Source organism: Dendropsophus ebraccatus, chromosome 3 (assembly GCF_027789765.1).
Source record: "Dendropsophus ebraccatus isolate aDenEbr1 chromosome 3, aDenEbr1.pat, whole genome shotgun sequence".
Lineage (NCBI taxonomy): Eukaryota > Metazoa > Chordata > Amphibia > Anura > Hylidae > Dendropsophus > Dendropsophus ebraccatus.
In genome coordinates, this window is record NC_091456.1 from 200,378,901 (window position 1) to 200,396,921 (window position 18,021).

General features: G+C 47.3%; 1 protein-coding gene across 2 annotated transcripts in view; it reads left to right on the forward strand.

The window, feature by feature from the left end:
- Positions 1-18,021, forward strand: part of LOC138786374 (C-type lectin domain family 4 member F-like) — a 43,675-nt gene that overhangs the window by 20,707 nt on the left and 4,947 nt on the right. For both annotated transcript variants that reach the window (XM_069963362.1, XM_069963361.1), the window contains exons 4-8: positions 49-138; positions 1,509-1,842; positions 4,070-4,350; positions 11,633-11,656; positions 16,563-16,729. In XM_069963362.1, coding sequence (XP_069819463.1) covers positions 49-138; positions 1,509-1,842; positions 4,070-4,350; positions 11,633-11,656; positions 16,563-16,729 — 896 coding nt within the window. The remainder of the gene's footprint in view (positions 1-48; positions 139-1,508; positions 1,843-4,069; positions 4,351-11,632; positions 11,657-16,562; positions 16,730-18,021) is intronic.

The window sequence follows — 18,021 nt, forward strand, 5'->3', positions numbered from 1 at the left end:
TACATGTTATATACTTGGTATAAATCTTGTTCTGTGCTTTGTGACCAGGGTTCCCGGCTCTTCCTCCTTATGTCACTACCACTCTCATCATCCTCTCCTGCACGCTCATGATGGTCGTCATTGGTCTTTCTGTACGATGTGAGTATCAGCAGAATTTACTGGCATGAACACAACCCAAGACCCCCAAACCAGAAACAGAATATCCCAGACTGATAGCATCACCCCATACAGCATGTCAGGTGGACGACCAAAAGGGGAAATCTTTGACCTCAGGACTCTTCCCTGCAATGGTGTCCTGGCTGGTGGTGTGTAGAGACCCCAGATGATGGCAGGTTGCCAGTGGCAGAGGATGGCAGGTTGCCAGTGGCAGATGATGGCAGGTGGTCAGTGGCAGATGATGGCAGGTTGCCAGTGGCAGATCATGGCAGGTGGTCAGTGGCAGATCATGGCAGGTGGTCAGTGGCAGATCATGGCAGGTGGTCAGTGGCAGATCATGGCAGGTGGTCAGTGGCAGATCATGGCAGGTGGTCAGTGGCAGATGATGTGGATTTGCCAGATAGTGGAGTTGAAGTCATTTGAGTCATCCTGAGATTGTAATTCCCTGAAGTTCTGATGCCTGGCTTTAGGTTGGGTTCAGAGGCTCTGAAGAGGAACAAACTTCTCTTTTCTTGGCTTGAACCTTTCCAAGAAGATTCTTTAGGTCAGGGTAAAGACTGGACACAGGATGAAGAGGTCCTCCATATTGTAGCCTGTAGTGGTATACACCATCCTGGTCAACTTAACTCTAGTCAGACAAACTGCAGATACTCTGAGTAACCTTTAAGACTGCAAACTAACAAATCATTTGAGACCAAGAGAACACGAGAATCTTGCAGTAACTGGCTTCAGCCCTCGAGAGTGTAAATGACTAGTTCAGAGGGCTATTCCCCCTTTACTAGACGGGCCTAGAGGAATCTAGCAAGTTGAAGGACTAAAGTTGTCCACCAGAGGTTGTAATACCCAACAGAAAGTATAAATGAGCAGTGCTTAGAGATGAACACATTTTTCAAAAGTTTGGCAGGTTCGCTGAATTTTGAGACAAAGTTTAGGTTCGTCCAACCCGAACCTTAAAGGAACCGATCTAAAACAGCTAAACAATTGCAGGCATTTAGCTGTTCTGGTGAAGTTCAGCAAGTTTGCTCTTCATACTTACCTGTCCACGTTACCCCGGGGGCCTTCTTCTCCAGTCTTCGGTATCCCTGCAGCCGCCTTCAGCCTGTTTAGCCAATCACTGACTGAGTCGGGACAGTGCTGCAAACTGTGATTGGCTGATCGGGATATCAATCTCGCATCAGGAGTGACAGCCCACTTAGTCAGTGATCGGCGGAGTGGGCTGTCACTCTTGTCTATGGTGCCAATCTTGATTGGTAACATTCGGAGATCTCTAGCAGTGATGCATAATACATAAAGTATATCTGGATCAGTAGTGGGACACATACACCCAGTCATTATACTGTAAAATGTGTCAGTATCTCAGGTGTCTGAACTCCAGCTCAACACCGCTGCCAAATTACAACAACTGCGGGGAGAACACCAAGACCTGGGCTCCCGATTCACCCAGAACAACCTGAGAAAAGATTCCATGATTCAGACCCTTACAGAAAACCAGAGACAGACTAAGCAGGAACTGGAGAAGATCCAGGCCACACTCCGAGGAGAGCAGGAGAAGTGGACGGCCACCACCCAGGATCTACAGAGAGCCGTAAAGGAGAAGAAGGACACAGTATCCACCCTACAAAGACTTCAAGACGATCTCCTGAGCAGTGAGAACTCACTCAGAAGAAAGCAGGAGGAACTCTCCAGGTAACTGAATGGTGCGAGTTTAGGATCTCATAGTAACAATCAGGGGCGGTCTTGGCATTTCTGGGGCCCCAAGCGAAGTTATGTCTGCCCCCCCCCCCCTAGACACGTGTTCCAAAACAATAGACCGCTGTGTGTTGCCCCCAGTAGTATATACCCCTTGTGCACGACCGCCAGTAATATATATACTACTTGTGTGCTGCCCCCAATAGTATATACCCCTTGTGTTTGTGTCCTGCCCCCAGTAGTATATACCCCTTGTTTGCTTCCCCCAGTAGTATATAGACCCCTGTGTGTTCCCCCAGTTACATATAGCCTCCCATGTGCTCCCCCAGAAGTATATAGACCTCCTGTGTGCTGCCCCAGTTGTATATAGACCCCCTGTGTGCTGCCCCCAGTTGTATATACCCACTGTGTGCTCCCCCACTAGTATATAGGCCCCCTGTGTGCTCCCTCAGGGGTATTTAGCCCCCTGTGTGCTCCCCCACTTGGATATAGACCTCCTGTGTGCTCCCCCACTTGGATATAGACCCCTGTGTGCTCCTCCAGTAGTATATAAACCCCCTGTGTGGTTCCCCCAGTAGTATTTAGACCCCCTGTGTGCCCCACCAGTATTATATAGACCCCTTGTGTGCTGAACCAGTAGTATACAGACCCCTGTGTGCTCCCCCAGTTATATATAGACCACCTGTGTGCCTCACAAGTAGTATATAGACCCCCTGTATGTTCCCCCAGTAGAATATAGACCCCCTGTGTGCCCCACCAGTGGTATATAGACCCCTGTGTGTTCCCCCAGTAGTATATAGCCCCCCCTGTGTGCTCCCCCACTTGGATATAGACCTCCTGTGTGCTCTCCAAGTTGTTTATAGACCCCATTCTGCTGCCCCAGTAGTATATAGACCCCCCGTGTGCTGCCCCCAGTAGACTATAGACCCCTCTGTGAAGCCCCAGTAGTCTATAGCCCCCCTGTGTGCTCCCCCCATTTATATAGACCCCTGATGTGCGCTCCCCCAGTTACACAGACCCCTGTGTGCTCCCCCTCCCATATAGTATATAACACAATAAAACAAACACTTATACTCACCTGGGTCCGGGCGTCTCCTCTTCTCTTCACTCTTGTGGCCGCAGGAAGGGTTTTCCCTGCAATCACAAGAGGCGCACTCCCCTTGTCCTGGCACCGATGCTCCAGTGATGTCACTGGAGCGCCGGTACCACATGGACAAAGCTGCCACTTGTGACCGCAGGGAAAACCCTTCCTGCGGCCACAAGAGTGACTGACAAGAAGGGAGCCAATGTCTTCCGCCCTGTCAGTGCTGCTGCATGTAACTATGAGCGCTCATTACGAGTGCTCATAGTTATAGTTCAGATGGCAGCAGCGAGTGGGGCAGCGGCCCTGTCCAGCGGTCTTGAGCACAAGAGCAGGGCGTGGGGGCGCCCCTGGATGTTGGGGGCCCCAAGCGATCGCTTGGGGTGCTTGGTGCCAAAGACCGCCACTGGTAACAATGTCCTGAGGTCATTATCAATGTCGATGTGACTAATATCTGTATATGAGAAATGCGGCCACACAGATATCTACTAGGATGATCACATGATCTATGACACCACAGTTTTCATGGTGGAGACATCTTTTTCACCCTTCATCTATAAGTGGGGGAGACATCTCTGCCATGCTTCATCTATAGATGGTGGAGACACCTATACCATTGTACACCTATAGCTGGTGAAGACATCTGTACCACGGTACAACTATAGCTGGTGGAGGAGTTTCTACCATACTTCATCTATAGATGGTGGAGACATTTCTGCCATACTTCATCTATAGATGGTGGAGACACCTACACCATTATACAACTATAGCTGGTGGAGGAGTTTCTACCATACTTCATCTATAGATGGTGGAGACATTTTTGCCATACTTCATCTATAGATGGTGGAGACATTTCTGCCATACTTCATCTATAGCTGGTGGAGACATTTCTGCCATGCTTCATGTATAGCTGGCGGAGACATTTTTGCCATACTTCATCTATAGCTGGTGGAGACATTTTTGCCATACTTCATCTATAGATGGTGGAGACATTTTTGCCATACTTCATCTATAGCTGGTGGAGACATTTCTGCCATACTTCATCTATAGATGGTGGAGACCCCTATACCATTGTACACCTATAGCTGGTGAAGACACATCTACCACCCTTCATCTAACACTCAATCCCTCTTTCTACTGTAGTTGTGAAGGTAACCTCAGATCGCTCCATTCTGAGAAGTCAACATCGGATTCCCAACTGGCTCAGACAAGACGGGATCTCCAAACTTCACAGACGAGACTTCAACAAAAAGAGAACACTATAACACACATTAACAGAGACCTTTACCAAGAAAGAAAGTCCCTTCGGGAGACTCAGTATAACCTGGCGGAAAAAGGGAAGGAATCAGAGCAACAGAGGAAGAAGCTGAGTGCCCTGGAACAGAGACTGAATGAGGCCGGGAAATGCCTGACCGGCCAGGCCTGTGAGTATGAGGGATGAGGTGTATGTATAGTGACAGTATGAGGGGTGGAGGTGTATGTATAGTGACAGTATGAGGGGTGGAGGTGTATGTATAGTGACAGTATGAGGGGTGGAGGTGTATGTATGTATAGTGACAGTGTGAGGGGTGGAGGTGTATGTATAGTGACAGTATGAGGGTTGGTAGTATATGTATGTCCAGTGACAGTATGATGGGTGGAGGTGTATGTATGTATAGTGACAGTATGAGGGGTGGAGGTGTATGTATAGTGACAGTATGAGGGGTGGAGGTGTATGTATAGTGACAGTATGAGGGGTGGAGATGTATGTATAGTGACAGTATGAGGGGTGGAGGTGTATGTATAGTGACAGTATGAGGGGTGGAGATGTATGTATGTATGTATAGTGAATCTATGAGGGGTGAAGGTGTATGTATGTATAGTGACAGTATGAGGGGTGGAGGTGTATGTATAGTGAAAGTAGAAGGGGTGGAGGTGTATGTATAGTGACAGTATGAGGGGTGGAGGTGTATGTATGTATGTATAGTGACAGTATGAGGCATGGTGGGGTATGTATGTATGTATAGTGACAGTATGAGGGGTGGAGGTGTATGTATGTATAGTGACAGTGTGAGGGGTGGAGGTGTATGTATAGTGACAGTATGAGGGTTGGTAGTATATGTATGTCCAGTGACAGTATGAGGGGTGGAGGTGTATGTATAGTGACAGTGTGAGGGGTGGAGGTGTATGTATATATAGTGACCGCATGAGAGGTGGAGGTATATGTATGTATGTATAGGGAAAGTATGAGGGGTGAAGGTGTATGTATGTATGTATAGTGACATTATGAGGGGTGAAGGTGTATGTATGTATGTATAGTGACTGTATGAGAGGTGGAGGTATATGTATGTATGTATAGTGACATTATGAGGGGTGGAGGTGTATGTATGTATAGTGACAGTATGAGGGGTAGAGGTGTATGTATAGTGAAAGTATGATGGGTGGAGGTGTATGTATAGCGACAGTATGAGGGGTGGAGGTGTATGTATAGTGAAAGTATGAGGGGTGGAGATGTATGTATAGTGACAGTATGAGGGGTGGAGATGTATGTATGTATGTATAGTGAATCTATGAGGGGTAAAGGTGTATGTATGTATGTATAGTGACAGTATGAGGGGTGGAGGTGTATGTATGTATGTATAGTGAATGTATGAGGAGTGGAGGTGTATGTATGTATGTATAGTGACAGTATTAGGGGTGGTGGGGTATGTATAGGGACAGTATGAGGGGTGAAGGTGTATATATGTATAGTGACAGTATGAGGCGTGGTGGGGTATGTATGTATGTATAGTGACAATATGAGGGGTGGAGGTGTATGTATGTATGTATAGTGACAGTATGAGGGGTGGAGATGTATGTATGTATGTATAGTGAATCTATGAGGGGTGAAGGTGTATGTATGTATGTATAGTGACAGTATGAGGGGTGGAGGTGTATGTATAGTGAAAGTAGAAGGGGTGGAGGTGTATGTATAGTGACAGTATGAGGGGTGGAGGTGTATGTATGTATGTATAGTGACAGTATGAGGCATGGTGGGGTATGTATGTATGTATAGTGACAGTATGAGGGGTGGAGGTGTATGTATGTATAGTGACAGTGTGAGGGGTGGAGGTGTATGTATAGTGATAGTATGAGGGTTGGTAGTATATGTATGTCCAGTGACAGTATGATGGGTGGAGGTGTATGTATGTATAGTGACAGTATGAGGGGTGGAGGTGTATGTATAGTGACAGTATGAGGGGTGGAGGTGTATGTATATATAGTGACCGCATGAGAGGTGGAGGTATATGTATGTATGTATAGGGACAGTATGAGGGGTGGAGGTGTATGTATGTATGTATGTATAGTGACATTATGAGGGGTGGAGGTGTATGTATGTATGTATAGTGACTGTATGAGAGGTGGAGGTATATGTATGTATGTATAGTGATATTATGAGGGATGGAGGTGTATGTATGTATAGTGACAGTATGAGGGGTGGAGGTGTATGTATAGTGACAGTATGATGGGTGGAGGTGTATGTATAGCGACAGTATGAGGGGTGGAGGTGTATGTATAGTGAAAGTATGAGGGGTGGAGGTGTATGTATAGTGACAGTATGAGGGGTGGAGATGTATGTATGTATGTATAGTGAATCTATGAGGGGTGAAGGTGTATGTATGTATGTATAGTGACAGTATGAGGGGTGAAGGTGTATATATGTATAGTGACAGTATGAGGCGTGGTGGGGTATGTATGTATGTATAGTGACAATATGAGGGGTGGAGGTGTATGTATGTATGTATAGTGAATGTATGAGGGGTGGAGGTGTATGTATGTATAGTGACAGTATGAGGGGTGGTGGGGTATGTATGTATGTATAATGACAGTATGAGGCGTGGTGGGGTATGTATGTATGTATAGTGACAGTATGAGGGGTGGAGGTGTATGTATAGTGACAGTATGAGGGGTGGAGGTGTATGTATAGTGACAGTATGAGGGGTGGAGGTGTATGTATAGTGACAGTATGATGGGTGGAGGTGTATGTATAGTGAAAGTATGAGGGGTGGAGGTGTATGTATAGTGACAGTATGAGGGGTGGAGGTGTATGTATAGTGAAAGTATGAGGGGTGGAGGTGTATGTATAGTGACAGTATGATGGGTGGAGGTGTATGTATAGTGACAGTATGATGGGTGGAGGTGTATGTATAGTGAAAGTAGAAGGGGTGGAGGTGTATGTATAGTGACAGTATGAGGGGTGGAGGTGTATGTATGTATGTATAGTGACAGTATGAGGCATGGTGGGGTATGTATGTATAGTGACAGTATGAGGGGTGGAGGTGTATGTATGTATAGTGACAGTGTGAGGGGTGGAGGTGTATGTATAGTGACAGTATGAGGGTTGGTAGTATATGTATGTCCAGTGACAGTATGAGGGGTGGAGGTGTATGTATGTATAGTGACCGCATGAGAGGTGGAGGTATATGTATGTATGTATAGGGACAGTATGAGGGGTGAAGGTGTATGTATGTATGTATAGTGACATTATGAGGGGTGGAGGTGTATGTATGTATAGTGACCGCATGAGAGGTGGAGGTATATGTATGTATGTATAGGGACAGTATGAGGGGTGAAGGTGTATGTATGTATGTATAGTGACATTATGAGGGGTGGAGGTGTATGTATGTATGTATAGTGACTGTATGAGAGGTGGAGGTATATGTATGTATGTATAGTGACATTATGAGGGGTGGAGGTGTATGTATGTATAGTGACAGTATGAGGGGTGGAGGTGTATGTATAGTGACAGTATGATGGGTGGAGGTGTATGTATGTATAGTGACAGTATGAGGGGTGGAGGTGTATGTATGTATGTATAGGGACAGCATGAGGGGTGGAGGTGTATGTATAGTGACAGTATGAGGGGTGGAGGTGTATGTATAGTAAATGTATAAGGGGTGGTAGTGTATGTATGTATAGGGACAGTATGAAGGATGAGGTGTATGTATGTATGTATAGGGACAGTATGAAGGAGGAGGGTGTATGTATAGTGACAGTATGAGAGGTGTATGTATGTATGTATGTATGTATAGTGACAGTATGAGGGGTGAAGGTGTATGTATGTATGTATGTATAGTGACCGTATGAGAGGTGGAGGTATACGTATGTATAGTGACAGTATGAGGGGTGAAGGTGTATGTATGTATGTATGTATAGTGACAGTATGAGAGGTGGAGGTGTATGTATGTATGTATGTATGTATAGTGACAGTATGAGAGGTGGAGGTGTATGTATGTATGTATAGTGACAGTATGAGGGGTGGAGGTGTATGTATGTATGTCCAGTGACAGTATGAGGGGTGGAGGTGTATGTATAGTGACAGTATGAGGGGTGGAGGTGTATGTATGTATAGTGACAGTATGAGGGGTGGAGGTGTATGTATGTATGTATAGGGACAGCATGAGGGGTGGAGGTGTATGTATAGTGACAGTATGAGGGGTGGAGGTGTATGTATAGTAAATGTATAAGGGGTGGTAGTGTATGTATGTATAGGGACAGTATGAAGGATGAGGTGTATGTATGTATGTATAGGGACAGTATGAAGGAGGAGGGTGTATGTATAGTGACAGTATGAGAGGTGGAGGTGTGTGTATGTATAGTGACAGTATGAGGCATGGTGGGGTATGTATGTAAAGGGGCAGTATGAGGGGTGGAGGTGTATGTATGTGTGTATGTATGTATGTATGTATAGGGACAGTATGAGGGGTAAAGGTGTATGTATGTATGTATGTATAGTGACAGTATGAGAGGTGGAGGTGTATGTATGGATGTATATATAGTGACAGTATGAGGGGTGGAGGTGTATGTATAGTGACAGTATGAGGGGTGGAGGTGTATGTATGTATAGTGACAGTATGAGGGGTGGAGGTGTATCTATAGTGACAGTATGAGGGGTGGAGGTGTATGTATGTATAGTGACAGTATGAGGGGTGAAGTTGTATGTATGTATGTATGTATAGGGACAGTATGAGGGGTGGAGGTGTATGTATGTATGTCCAGTGACAGTATGAGGGGTGGAGGTGTATCTATAGTGACAGTATGAGGGGTGGAGGTGTATGTATGTATAGTGACAGTATGAGGGGTGAAGTTGTATGTATGTATGTATAGGGACAGCATGAGGGGTGGAGGTGTATGTATAGTGACAGTATGAGGGGTGGAGGTGTATGTATAGTAAATGTATAAGGGGTGGTAGTGTATGTATGTATAGGGACAGTATGAAGGATGATGTGTATGTATGTATGTATAGGGACAGTATAAAGGAGGAGGGTGTATGTATAGTGACAGTATGAGAGGTGGAGGTGTGTGTATGTATGTATAGTGACAGTATGAGGCGTGGTGGGGTATGTATGTAAAGGGACAGTATGAGGGGTGGAGGTGTATGTATGTATGTATGTATGTAGTATAGGGACAGTATGAAGGATGAGGTGTATGTATGTATGTATAGGGACAGTATGAAGCAGGAGGGTGTATGTATAGTGACCGTATGAGAGGTGGAGGTGTGTGTATGTATGTATAGGGACAGTATGAGGGGTGGAGGTGTATGTATGTATGTATGTATAAAGACAGTATGAGGGGTGGAGGTGTATGTATAGTGACAGTATGAGGGGTGGAGGTGTATGTATAGTGAATGTATGAGGGGTGGTAATGTATGTACTGTATGTATAGGGACAGTATGAAGGATGAGGTGTATGTATGTATAGGGACAGTATGAAGGAGTAGGGTGTATGTATAGTGACAGTATGAGAGGTGGAGATGTGTGTATGTATGTATAGTGACAGTATGAGGCGTGGTGGGGTATGTATGTATGTATAGTGACAGTATGAGGCGTGGTGGGGTATGTATGTATAGGGACAGTATGAGGGGTGGAGGTGTATGTATGTATGTATAGGGACAGTATGAAGGATAAGGTGTATGTATGTATGTATGTATAGTGACTGTATGAGAGGTGGAGGTGTGTGTATGTATGTATAGTGACAGTATGAGGCGTGGTGGGGTATGTATGTTTGTATAGTGACAGTATGAGGGGTGGAGGTGTATGTATGCATGTATAGTGACAGTATGAGAGGTGGAGGTGTGTGTATGTATAGTGACAGTATGAGGCGTGGTGGGGTATGTATGTATGTATAGTGACAGTATGAAGGAGGAGGTGTATGTATGTATAGGGACAGTATGAGGGGTGGAGGTGTATGTATGTATGTATATGGACAGTATGAGAGGTGGAGGGGTATGTATGTATGTATAGGGACAGTATGAGGGGTGGAGGTGTGTGTATGTATGTATAGTGACAGTATGAGGCGTTGTGGGGTATGTATGTATGTGTAGTGACAGTATGAGGCGTGGTGGGGTATGTATGTATGTATAGTAACAGTATGAGGGGTGGAGGTGTATGTATGTATGTATATATAGGGACAGTATGAGGGGTGGAGGTGTGTGTATGTATGTATAGTGACAGTATGAAGGGTGGAGGTGTATGTATGTATGTATATATAGGGACAGTATGAGAGGTGGAGGTGTGTGTATGTATGTATAGTGACAGTATGAGGGGTGGAGGTGTATGTATGTATGTATAGGGACAGTATGAGGGGTGGAGGTGTTTGTATGTATGTATAGGGACAGTATGAGGGGTGGAGGTGTGTGTATGTATGTATAGTGACAGTATGAGGCGTGGTGGGGTATGTATGTATGTATAGTGACAGTATGAGGGGTGGAGGTGTATGTATGTATGTATAGTGACAGTATGAAGGAGGAGGTGTATGTATGTATGTATAGTGACAGTATGAGGCGTGGTGGGGTATGTATGTATGTATAGTGACAGTATGAGGGGTGGAGGTGTATGTATGTATGTATAGGGACAGTATGAGGGGTGGAGGTGTGTGTATGTATGTATAGTGACAGTATGAGGCGTGGTGGGGTATGTATGTATGTATAGTGACAGTATGAAGGAGGAGGTGTGTGTATGTATGTATAGTGACAGTATGAGGCGTGGTGGGGTATGTATGTATGTATAGTGACAGTATGAGGGGTGGAGGTGTATTTATGTATGTATGTATAGTGACAGTATGAAGGAGGAGGTGTATGTATGTATGTATAGTGACAGTATGAGGCGTGGTGGGGTATGTATGTATGTACAGTGACAGTATGAAGGAGGAGGTGTATGTATGTATGTATGTATGTATAGTGACAGTATGAAGGAGGAGGTGTATGTATGTATGTATAGGGACAGTATGAGGGGTGGAGGTGTGTGTATGTATGTATAGTGACAGTATGAGGGGTGGAGGTGTATGTATGTATGTATAGTGACAGTATGAGGGGTGGAGGTGTATGTATGTATGTATAGGGACAGTATGAGGGGTGGAGGTGTGTGTATGTATAGTGACAGTATGAGGGGTGGAGGTGTATGTATGTATGTATAGTGACAGTATGAGGGGTGGAGGTGTATGTATGTATGTATAGGGACAGTATGAGGGGTGGAGGTGTGTGTATGTATAGTGACAGTATGAGGCGTGGTGGGGTATGTATGTATGTATAGTGACAGTATGAGGGGTGGAGGTGTATGTATGTATGTATGTATGTATAGTGACAGTATGAAGGAGGAGGTGTATGTATAGTGATATTATAGTGGGTGAAGTTTTGTGTTGGGATTTTTGCCTCATCTATTTCACTGTATCCTCATCTTCTCTTTCCCAGGTTCTGACATCTTGAACTATGATGGTGAGTTCTGTCAGGATCCTGGTCAGGGTTAGCAGCAGGAGCGGCCTTGGCATTTCTGGGGCCCCAAGCGAAGGCATATCCGCCCCCCCCCCCCCCTCGACATGCGCTCCCCACCCCCTCCAGTACTCTCTTATAACCCTCCTACCACCATACAGAGATTACATATCACCTCAAAACTGTTCTGAACAAAACAGAAATATATCACCAATGATACCATTACATAATACCGCCACACCATGACCGCTATCACTACAACCCTATAACAGAGTTCAGTTACATCCAGTGACTCACAGGGGGCGTCTTCTCTGATCAGCGTCCTTGACTTTTTTTTTCCTATCCATCCAGCTTGGGCCACCTTGATGTCTCCCCCGGCTGTAAATCCTCTCTTCAGAATCTGTCAGAGAAACACATACAGTAGTTAGATCCCCTGTACCCCTATATAGTAGTTACACCCCTCTGTGCCCCTATATAGTAGTTACAGCCCTCTGTACCCCTATATAGTAGTTACACCCCTCTGTGCCCCTATATAGTAGTTACACCCCTCTGTACCCCTATATAGTAGTTACCCCCCTCTGTACCCCTATATAGTAGTTACCCCCCTCTGTACCCCTATATAGTAGTTACACCCCTGTGCCCCTATATAGTAGTTACCCCCCTCTGTACCCCTATATAGTAGTTACACCCCTCTGTGCCCCTATACAGTAGTTACACCCCTCTGTGCCCCTATATAGTAGTTACGCCCCTCTTTACCCCTATATAGTAGTTACACCCCTCTGTGCTCCTATATAGTAGTTACCCCCCTCTGTACCCCTATATAGTAGTTACCCCCCTCTGTACCCCTATATAGTAGTTACACCCCTGTGCTCCTATATAGTAGTTACCCCCCTCTGTACCCCTATATAGTAGTTACACCCCTCTGTGCCCCTATATAGTAGTTACACCCCTCTGTGCCCCTATATAGTAGTTACGCCCCTCTGTGCCCCCACAGTTTTAAGATGTCCCTGTGCCCCCACTTAATAATTAGGCATCTTCTGTGCCCCAGTATAGTAGTAAGGTATATAGGCACCTCTGTGCAGTCCCAATGTAATATAGATCACTGTGTGCCTCCCTCAGTAGTATATACCTCTTGTGCGCTGCCGCCAGTAGTATATACTGCTGTGTGCTGCCCCCAGTATAATATACTCCTTTTGTGCTGCCCTAGTTATATATAGACCCCCGTGTGCTGCCCCAGTTATATATAGATCCCCTGTATGCTACCCCAGTAGTATATAGACCCCCGTGTGCTGTCCCAGTTATATATAGACCCCCTGTATAATATATAGACCCCCCGTGTGCTGTCCCAGTTATATATAGACCCCCTGTATAATATATAGACCCCCCGTGTGCTGCCCCAGTTATATATAGCTCCCTTGTGTGCTCCCCCTGTATATTATATAGCCCCCCGTGTGCTGCCCCAGTTATATATAGCTCCCCTGTGTGCTCCCCCTGTATAATATATAGACCCCCTGTGTGCTCCCCCAGTTATATACAGACCCCCTGTGCGCTTTCCCATTTATATAGCCCCCTGTGTGCTACCCCCGTTTATGTAGACCCCCTGTGTGCTCCCCCACCCCCGTTTATATAGCCCCCTTGTGCACTCCCCCCCCCCCCCGTTTATATAGACCCCGTTGTGTGCTCCCCCCGTTTATATAGATCCCTGCTGTGTGCTCCTCCCGTTTGTATAGACCCCCGCTGTGTGCTCCCCCCTGTTTATATAGACCCCGTTGTTTGCTCCCCCTCCCCCTAGCATATAACACAAAAAAAACAAACACTCATACTCACCTGGGTACGGGTATCTCCTCTTCTCTTCACTCTTGTGGCCGCAGGAAGTGACCTGGCACCGGCGCTCCAGTGACGCCTCTCGAGCGCCGGCACCAGGGACACAGAGCGGCCTCTTGTGACCGCAGGGAAAACACTTCCTGCGGCCACAAGAGTGACTGACAGGTAGGGAGCCAATGGCTCTTTCCCTGTCAGTGCTACCGCTGCTGCTGCAAGTAACTATGAGCGCTTGTTACGAGCGCACATAGTTACAGTTAAGATCGCAGCAGTGGGTGGGGAAGTGGTCTTGGGCACCAGAGCGGGGCCCCCCCGGATGTCGGGCGCCCCACGCAATTGCGTTGGGATGCTTGGTACCCAAGACCGCTACTGGTTAGCAGTAGTGGTACACAGGATCCTGATCAGTAGTCATACACTGGATCCTGGTCAGGGTTAGCAGTAGTGGTACACGGGATCCTGGTCAGGGTTAGCTGTAGTGGTACACCAGGTCCTGGTCAGGGTTAGCTGTAGTTGTACACCGGATCCTGGTCAGGGTTAGCAGTAGTGGTACACAGGATCCTGATCAGTAGTCGTACACTGGATCCTGGTCAGGGTTAGCAGTAGTGGTACACAGGATCCTGGTCAGGGTTAGCTGTAGTGGTACACCAGATCCTGGTCAGGGTTAGCAGTAGTGGTACACCAGATCCTGGTCAGGGTTAGCTGTAGTTGTACACCAGATCCTGGTCAGGGTTAGCTGTAGTGGTACACCAGATCCTGGTCAGGGTTAGCTGTAGTTGTACACCAGATCCTGGTCAGGGTTAGCTGTAGTTGTACACCAGATCCTTGTCAGGGTTAGCTGTAGTTGTACACCAGATCCTGGTCAGGGTTAGCTGTGGTGGTACACCAGGTCCTGGTCAGGGTTAGCTGTAGTTGTACACCGGATCCTGGTCAGGGTTAGCTGTAGTTGTACACCAGATCCTGGTCAGGGTTAGCTGTGGTGGTACACTGGATCCTGGTCAGGGTTAGCTGTAGTTGTACACCGGATCCTGGTCAGGGTTAGCTGTAGTTGTACACCGGATCCGGGTCAGGGTTAGCTGTGGTGGTACACTGGATCCTGGTCAGGGTTAGCTGTAGTTGTACACCAGGTCCTGGTCAGGGTTAGCTGTAGTGGTGCACAGGATCCTGGTCAGGGTTAGCTGTAGTGGTACACCAGGTCCTGGTCAGGGTTAGCTGTAGTGGTACACCGGATCCTGGTCAGGGATAGCTGTAGTTGTACACCAGATCCTGGTCAGGGTTAGCTGTAGTTGTACAACGGATCCTGGTCAGGGTTAGCTGTAGTTGTACACCAGATCCTGGTCAGGGTTTGCAGTAGTGGTGCACAGGATCCTGGTCAGGGTTAGCTGTAGTTGTACAACGGATCCTGGTCAGGGTTAGCTGTAGTTGTACACCGGATCCTGGTCAGGTTTAGCTGTAGTTGTACACGGGATCCTGGTCAGGGTTAGCTGTGGTGGTACACCGGATCCTGGTCAGTAGTGGTACACTGGATCCTGGTCAGGGTTAGCTGTGGTGGTACACGGGATCCTGGTCAGGGTTAGCTGTAGTGGTACAATGGATCCTGGTCAGGGTTAGCTGTAGTGGTACACTGGATCCTGGTTAGGGTTAGCTGTAGTTGTACAACGGATCCTGGTCAGGGTTAGCTGTGGTGGTACACCGGATCCTGGTCAGTAGTGGTACACGGGATCCTGGTCAGGGTTAGCTGTGGTGGTACACCAGATCCTGGTCAGGGTTAGTTGTGGTGGTACACCAGATCCTGGTCAGTAGTCGTACACAGGATCCTGGTCAGGGTAAGCTGTAGTGGTACACCAGATCCTGATCAGTAGTCATACACGGGATCCTGGTCAGTAGTGGTACACCAGATCCTGGTCAGTAGTCATACACCAGATCCTGATCAGTAGTCATACACTGGATCCTGGTCAGGGTTAGCTGTGGTGGTACACCAGATCCTGGTCAGGGTTAGCTGTGGTGGTACACCAGATCCTGATCAGTAGTCATACACTGGATCCTGGTCAGGGTTAGCTGTGGTGGTACACCAGATCCTGGTCAGTAGTGGTACACCAGATCCTGGTCAGGGTAAGCTGTAGTGGTACACCAGATCCTGATCAGTAGTCATACACGGGATCCTGGTCAGTAGTGGTACACCAGATCCTGGTCAGTAGTCATACACCAGATCCTGATCAGTAGTCATACACTGGATCCTGGTCAGGGTTAGCTGTGGTGGTACACCAGATCCTGGTCAGGGTTAGCTGTGGTGGTACACCAGATCCTGGTCAGTAGTCGTACACAGGATCCTGGTCAGGGTTAGCTGTAGTGGTACACCAGATCCTGATCAGTAGTCATACACGGGATCCTGGTCAGTAGTCATACACCAGATCCTGGTCAGTAGTCATACACCAGATCCTGATCAGTAGTCATACACTGGATCCTGGTCAGTGTTAGCTGTAGTGGTACACCAGATCCTGATCAGTAGTCATACACCAGATCCTGATCAGTAGTCATACACTGGATCCTGGTCAGGGTTAGCTGTGGTGGTACACCAGATCCTGGTCAGGGTTAGCTGTGGTGGTACACCAGATCCTGGTCAGTAGTCGTACACAGGATCCTGGTCAGGGTTAGCTGTAGTGGTACACCAGATCCTGATCAGTAGTCATACACGGGATCCTGGTCAGTAGTGGTACACCAGATCCTGGTCATTAGTCATACACCAGATCCTGGTCAGTAGTCATACACGGGATCCTGGTCAGTAGTGGTACACCAGATCCTGGTCAGTAGTCATACACCAGATCCTGATCAGTAGTCATACACTGGATCCTGGTCAGTGTTAGCTGTAGTGGTACACCAGATCCTGGTCAGTAGTCATACACCAGATCCTGGTCAGTAGTCATACACCAGATCCTGATTAGTAGTGGTACACGGGATCCTGATCAGTAGTCATACACCAGATCCTGATCAGTAGTGGTACACGGGATCCTGATCAGTAGTGGACATTACATGTGTCCTTCGTGCAGACAGAACTTGGAGGTCCTGGTTACTCTCACTCTCCTTTTCCTTCCAGAAAACATCACGGATGCCGTTCACTTCTGTCCAGCCGGGTGGCAGCAGATTGGGGATCTGTGCTACTACTTCTCCACGGAGAGGAAAACCAGGATTGATGCTGATCACCACTGCTGGAGCCAGTCAGCGACACTGGCCAAGGTGGAGGATGAGGACTCTGTCCTGAAGGTAAGAGACTCCTCTCCTCATACAGGGGTCAGTGTCATAACAAGGGCACAATGGAAGGAGGGGAGGTGCATTATGGGAAATATCATCATCCTCAGTGACTCCTGACAGAACTTTCTATTGTAATTCCTCACAACCTTATAAGATATTATTCTGTAGTAGTAGTGTGCTCTGCCGGAACTTTAGAAAGAAGAATACTTGAGAGAGAGATACTTGTACTGTCGCTGACCACCTTCTGCCCTGCAGTGTCGGGGTACCTGTACTATCAGGGTGACACAAGCCCCAGCCTTGTTTACCTGGGAGTAGCTAAGTGTCCGAAATTGTCTGCTGTCACCTGCGCTGCAAGATAGAGTACGTAGACCTTCATTACGGTACCTTTGCTCTATCGGGGTCAGTTCCTCTGTAGCTAAGATACCGCCCAGCACTGTTTAGAGAGGTTCACAGCTGGGCCGGGATGATCCCCGACTAGTCCTCCACGTAAGATCTAGCACTGCATAGTGACTTGGGTAGATGGGTTAGGGAAACTGAGTGTCTCTTGGTTGCTCCATACACGTGTCTTTACTCCACTAACACTGTAGACCACACTGGCTGGAGTGTCCCGGACAGGGGTCCTGGCGGAGCCAAGCCCTGGCTAATGTCAGCAGGGATGCCTACTCTGTGTGTGTCCTCCCCATAGATCAGACCACAGAGATCAGAGGCAAACTGATGCTACACTTCCTCTCACCAAGTGATTACTTCCTAAAAGGGTGTATAAGAGTTCCTGTGAATGGTGGAGAAGAAAGTGTGCCGAGAGAGAAGCATAGGGATAGGTAGAAGAGAGAGAAATATCTCCATTGGGCCACATGATCACACAATACAGAAAAACAGTAACCCTGTGTTCACTACAGCTGTGCAATATATACAGGCTCACATATAAAATACTGGCATCTGGTGGTGAAACCAATAAATACCTTCATCACCACCGGACTTTTGAGTGAAGGGCGTTTGCAACAGGTGCCATACAAGGAACACCCGTGGTGGGACACCACAAGAGCACAGGGGGAGAGAACACAGGAAGTGGGGGCAGGGCTTAGATAGTCCAGAGGGAGAGAGAGCACAGGAAGTGGGGACAGGGCTTCGATAGTCCAGAGGGAGAGAGAGCACAGGAAGTGGGGGCAGGGCTTAGTGCAGAGGGAGAGAGAACACAGGAAGTGGGGGCAGGGCTTAGTGCAGAGGGAGAGAGAACACAGGAAGTGGGGGCAGGGCTTAGTGCAGAGGGAGAGAGAACACAGGAAGTGGGGGCAGGGCTTAGATAG